Here is a 6000-nt window from a genome sequence, read left to right as displayed (position 1 = left end):
CTCTCTACTTTAAGGTTGGTGCTGTGGGTGCCGGGATCCTGTTATAGTTGTGTTCATTACATAGTTAGTTCCAGGTACTAGGGATGAATGAAACCCAAAATGATTGGCTCATGTCAGGCAGTAGTCAAGTTCACAGCTATGTTTGACTCCAAAGCCCACACCTATTTCCACGATCACTCACAAGAAAGACTAACCATTTAGTTCACCATACCAGGGGCCAGATGGGTAATGTCAAACGGCTGAAGTGTGCCAGGACATGGACTGTGGCAACATGGCGAACCTATCTTCAGTTGCAACGTTTTTCAGATCCGTTTTATTGCCATTTAGGAATGGAAGCCCATTGTCGGATGTTTATATGCCCCCGAGGCCGGGTTTCTGGCTTTCCTGCGAAATCTCCTTTTTAAAAAAATTATTTCCCATCAAAACAAGACTTGCTCCAACACAGCCTACCGGCAGCGGGTTTGCAAATTCTGGCGTAAACAAGAGGGGGAGCCTGATGAGGCGAATACCTCAGTTGGACAGTGACAGCTAAGAAAGGAGATTTTTATGAATGTCTAGAACGGGGCTCTCTGCCCTAGTGTTTGGGGACCGGAATTCCCGGAAGGCTTGAAATAAACGCAAAGTGGCGTCGGTACTGGGCAGGGCTAGGCGCCGGGAGGACTGCGCGGCCTTCCTAGCTGTGTCCGGCAGTTCCAGCCAGCGAGGCCCCGGGTTTCTCCAGCAGTTTCCAAGACAACAGCGTGGGAGTGGTGATGGGGTTGCCCCGGATGAAGAGAACGGCCTAGGCATTCCTTCACCGGGTCCATCACCGCCACTTCAGTGGAGCGAGACCCAACCCTTTCCAGGTTCCCCGAAAACCCTCTCAAACGAGACGTTCAGCCCCCCGATCTATTTCCTTCCCCGCTCAGGCCCCTCCTACCATTTCCGTTTGCCTGGTTGTCTGGGAGACGGCCAATTTCCGGCCGGGAAGTGGTGGGCGGAGCCAAGATGGCTGAGGAGAGACTCGCGACGGTGAGCGTAGAGATTCTCCTTAGGGTCCCGGCCGCTAGGCGGGGCAGGGCCGGGCCGGGCGGAGCAGAGTGGCGTGTTAGGTTTGCGGGCGACCCGTGTCCCACGCAGCTGCCCCTGGGGAAGTGCGGAGCCGGCTCTGGAGCTGCTCGGGGTGCGCGGGGCGATACGGACTCCCTCAAGGGAGCTGGTCCGCCTGGGGCAAGGCTGAATTCTTTGCAGTGCTGGGCCTGGGCTAGGATTGTAGTCCTTCTTGGGGTGCGCCGGACGGAGAAGGGAGATATTCATCAGAAATGGCTCTTTTGCTAGTCCCATCTTCTCTGTCTCACGAGGTTTGGGAAGGAAGCACTACCATTTGTGCAGAGACAATTGTGTTAATCCCTTGGATTAGGGATTGAATATGACCAAGCTTCGAAGCTTTCGGCGTCACTGCCTTCTGCCGGTGGGTTGGGACCATGTTTTCTCTGTTGTGATTAAGTTTAGGAATAGTGCTGTTTGGGGATTCAGCTGAGGCTTGAGTTAAGGCATTGATTAAACTCCGCAGAGCTGCTCTTACAAAGTAACCCAGATGAATGCGGGATCACCCAGTGGTAGTTGTTTGTGAGGTATATATATTTATAATTGGATCTGATTTCTGTAAAGTTAGCGTGAAACCTTGTCTACTTTGTTTTAGCGTTGGGTTTCAAAGCATGGTCCTCGCATTTGTTAGAATGACTTTATTTATTTATTTTGGAATTTACTGCCCTTTGAAAAACGCCCTGGGAGACATGGGAGACAAAACGTGGGAGACAAACACAGCAGGTTTTGGCTGACTGTTTTACGATTTGGTTTTGGCTTTTGAAGAGCAAGACCAATGTTGTCTGTCAGGGGGACTTGTTTTCTGTTCTCATTTCTAGAGAAGTCAAATTATTTTTAGTGTAATCGTACAACTCAGTACAGAGAAGGAGGCCCAAGGCAAAGACTTTTGTTAAGCCTCAAGTTAAAAAGAAAAAAAAAATTCAATAGCATGATAGGTGTTACTAGGTTTTAGATATTAGAAACATCAAAGGAAATACTTCACCTACATAATCTTAAATGTAAGGTGTAATGGTAACACGACACTGCTACAAATAGAGTTTATTCTCCAGTGTTCGTTGCAGGCAGAGAGATTGGTGTTCATAAACAGAATATGAACTTGATTTCTGTGATTTTAGAATTTAGAATTTTAGAGTCTATTAGTGTTTTAAAGAGAATGGCTGTTTCAACATGACTGTAGCACTTGAGCCTGAAGTTAACTGATTATTTTCATTATTGTCAAGTTTATTGCTAGCAGTGTCATATTTGTACTAATTTCATCTTTTCATGTTACCACTGCATGGAAATTTGAATTTCTGGCCTTTTTGGAAGTGATCTGATATGCTATAATAAAATTAAAAGGGCCCAACAGTCTCATTCACTCAGTCAACAGACCTGTAACCCATTGAAATAAAAGCAAAACATAAGCATAAACTATAAGGGTATTCATTGCAGTATTGTTTACAGTGGCAAAATACTGAAAATAAGGTGAATGCCCATAAATAGGGTAATAGATGACTTCTGATACTTCCATTCTGAGGAATATATGTTTTTAAAGTTTATTTATTTTGAAAGACAGAGCGTGAGTGTGCAAGTGGGGGAGGGCAGAGAGAGAATCCCAAGCAGGCTCTGCACCATCAGCGAGGAGCCCAACGTGGGGCTCCATCTCAGGAACAGTGAGATAATGACCTAAGTTGAAACCAGGAGTCCAAGGCTTAACCGACTGAGCCACCCAGCCCCCTGAGGAGTATTATGCAGGCATTAAAAAGTGTCAGAACCATACGGGTACCTGGTTGACTCAAAGGAGAGTGCAGCTCTTTTGAGAGAATCCCAAGCAGGCTCTGTGCTGTCAGCTTGGAGCCTGATTAAGGGCTCAGTCTCACAAATCATGAGATCTTGATCTCGGGGTCCTGAGTTTGAGTCCCATGTTGGGTGTAGAGATTACTTAAATAAATAAAACTTAAAAAAAGAACTATATATGTTGACATGGATGCTATACATTTTTCAAAAGCTAGATGCGGAGTGCAGTGTTAACAAAATTTAACTGAGTAGACTTCAAAGGTCCTCCTATTGGCTTTATTCAGTGATTCATGAATCAGGCGGCATTCATTCTAGCAGACAGGAACTCCGAAGAGCTGTACAAAATGAAAGGTTTTCATAGGTAGAAAGGAGTGGGAATAAGGAGGTTATACTAGACAAGAAGGTTGGTTATTGCAAGATCACTTTCCTTTAGGTGATGGTGGGGTCGGCGGGGGGGGGGGGGGGGGGGGGAGGGGGGGTGTTGTCTATCAGGCATATTACCTCACCAGTACTGATTGGGCGATTTCTGATTGACTGGTTTAGGATTCTGTTCCTGGAAGAGGCAGAAAGAATAATTAAGTCTTGGTTTGTTGATATGGGACTTAGCGTAAACAACTCCATTTTGGGCCTTTTTTTTTTTTTTTTTTAAACAGGTGTATAGTGTGTGATCTTAATTTTGTGACACAAAGAAAAACTACATAGATCTGTAGACACAGATACATAGATGTGAGGGAGAGAAGACTGGAAGACTTAACAGAAGTTTGAACAAATGCATAAGTAAAAATCTAAGAATGCTGTTGTAAAGGCCTTGAGGCCAGGAGACATCCCACTAAAATGGAGTAAAACTAGGCCAGTGTGGGACACACACAATTTCGAATATGCTACCTAAACTACCAAAGATTATTACTAGTTCCTTAGGAAAACTGGGGACTGGCATTTGTATTTTATTTAAGATTAGGGGTGCCTCGGTGGCTCAGTCAGTTGAGCCTCCAACTCTTGATTTCTGCTCGGGTCATGATCTCACTGTTAGTGGGATTGAGCACTGACAGCACAGAGCCTGCTTGGGATTCTCTCCCTCTCTCTGTCCCTCCCCTACTTGCACGTGCATGCTCTCTCTCAAAAGAAATAAATAAACTTTAAAACAAAACAAAAAGTAAAAATAGCTTTGTTGAAAAAAAATAAAAACAGCTTTGTTGAGGTATAATACACATACCATAAAATCTACCCATTTTAAGTGTACAGTTTGATCAGTTTTGGTAAATTTATATACTTGTACAACTGTCACCACAATCCACTGACCTCCATCACTCCAAAAAATTCCCTTGTGTCCATTTGCAACCACTTTCTACTCTTCACCCCAGCTGACCGCTGATCTGCTTTCTGTCTCCAGCGTTTTGCCTTTTCTGCAATTTCATGTAATCACACACTATGTAGTCTTAATGTATCTGAGTTTCACTTAGCATGTTTTGTTTTTTTTTTTTAAGTTTATTTATTTTTGGAAGAGAACACAAGCAGGGGAGGGGCAGAGAGAGAGAGGGAGACACAGAATTTGAAGCAGGCTCCAGGCTCTGAGCTGTCTGCCCAGAGCCTGATGTGGGGCTTGAACCCATGAGTTGTGAGATCATGACCTGAGCTGAAGTCGGATGCTTAACTGACTGAACCACCTAGGACGCCCCCACTTAGCGTGCTTTTGAGGCTCATTTATATTGTACATTGCAATTGTACATTGTATATTGGACGTCTTCAACTTCATTACTTGTGGGAAACTCTCAGGTGGTTATAACAATTTATGCTTCTACCATCAGTTCCTGTTGCTTACATCCTTGATATTGTTATAGCTTTAAATTCTGTCAGTATAGTGGATATGAAATTAAATCTTAATGTGATTTTATTTTTTATTTTATTTAAAGGATTTATTTATTTATTAAAAAAATTTTTTTTAACGTTTATTTATTTTTGAGACAGAGAGACAGCATGAATGGGGGAGGGTCAGAGAGAGGGAGACACAGAATCTGAAATGGGCTCCAGGCTCTGAGCTGTCAGCACAGAGCCCGACGTGGGGCTCAAACTCAGGGACCGCGAGATCATGACCTGAGCCGAAGTCAGCTGCTTAACTGACTGAGCCACCCAGGCCCCCCTATTTATTTATTTTAATGTTTGTTTATTTTTGAGAGAGAGGGAGAGCGTGAGTGGGAGAGGGGCAGAGAGAGAGAGAGAGAGAATCCGAAGTAGGCCCTGCATGACAGCAGAGAGCCCAATGTGGGGCTCAAACTCACAAACTGTAAGATCATGACCTGAGCCAAAGTCAGATGCTTAGCTGACTGAGCCACACAGGTGCCTCGTAATGTGATTTTAACTGACATTTACCGGATTGTTAACGAGGTGGAGCATCATTGGTTGTCTCTTTTCCTTTTCTCTGCAGTGCCTCTTTCAAATGTTTTACTTGTTTTTCTACTTCACTGTTTTTCTCATTTTTTTTTTTTACTCTTTTATTTATGTATTTATTTTTGGTAGTTATTTGTAGTTTCTGGCTGTTAATCCTTTGTCATTTATTTTATTTTTTTTTTTGGTTTTGTATTGCATATATCTTCTCTTAGTTTTCTATTATCACTTCCTTTTTGAAACAGGATTTCTTAATTTTAATGTAGTGAATATTTAGATCTTTTCTCAATTGGGTTGTGCTTTTATATCTTATTGAAGTAATCCTTCCCTATCCTATAATTTTTTCTAGAGGTTTTTTCCTAAAGGTTTTTAAATTTGCCTTGTCCATTTTAAGTTTGTTTGTTTTAATTTATTTTGAGAGAGAGCACAAGCCGGAGAGGGGCAGAGAGAAGAAGAGACAGAATCTCAAGTAGGCTCCACACCATCAGTGCAGAGCCCGATGTGGGGATTGATCTCACAAATCATGAGATCATGAACTGAGCCGAGATCAAGAGTCAAATGCTTAACCAACACTGCAATACCTAGGCACCCCTTGCCTTGTCCATTTTAGTCTTCCATCTATTTTAATTCATTTTCATTTTCCTGCGAATTCTTTTCCTCTTTTCTGGGTGTGGGGGGGGGGGGAGGAGATGAACAGAGGAAGACAGAGAATCCCAAGCAGGCTCCACACCCAGTGTGGAGTCCAAAGGGGGGCTC

At 43.4% G+C, this 6000-nt stretch overlaps 1 protein-coding gene across 2 annotated transcripts in view; it reads left to right on the top strand.

Annotated features, from left to right (window-relative positions):
* Window positions 1-774: 774 nt before the first annotated feature.
* BBS4 (Bardet-Biedl syndrome 4) overlaps window positions 775-6000 on the top strand; it is a 55259-nt gene continuing 50033 nt past the window's right edge. The window contains exon 1 of one of the 2 annotated variants that reach the window (XM_019441539.2): window positions 775-1011. In XM_019441539.2, the coding sequence (XP_019297084.1) occupies window positions 988-1011 (24 nt within the window). In that variant the 5' untranslated portion in view covers window positions 775-987. Of the gene's footprint in view, window positions 1012-1175; window positions 1451-6000 lie in introns of those variants that run through there. The other variant, XM_019441538.2, reaches the window with a different exon arrangement.

Source organism: Panthera pardus, unplaced genomic scaffold, assembly GCF_024362965.1.
Source record: "Panthera pardus isolate Hobbes unplaced genomic scaffold, ASM2436296v1 HiC_scaffold_24, whole genome shotgun sequence".
In the NCBI taxonomy this organism is placed as follows: domain Eukaryota; kingdom Metazoa; phylum Chordata; class Mammalia; order Carnivora; family Felidae; genus Panthera; species Panthera pardus.
The sequence above is the reverse complement of the archived record's forward strand: the minus strand, read 5'-3'. Positions and strand labels throughout refer to the sequence as shown.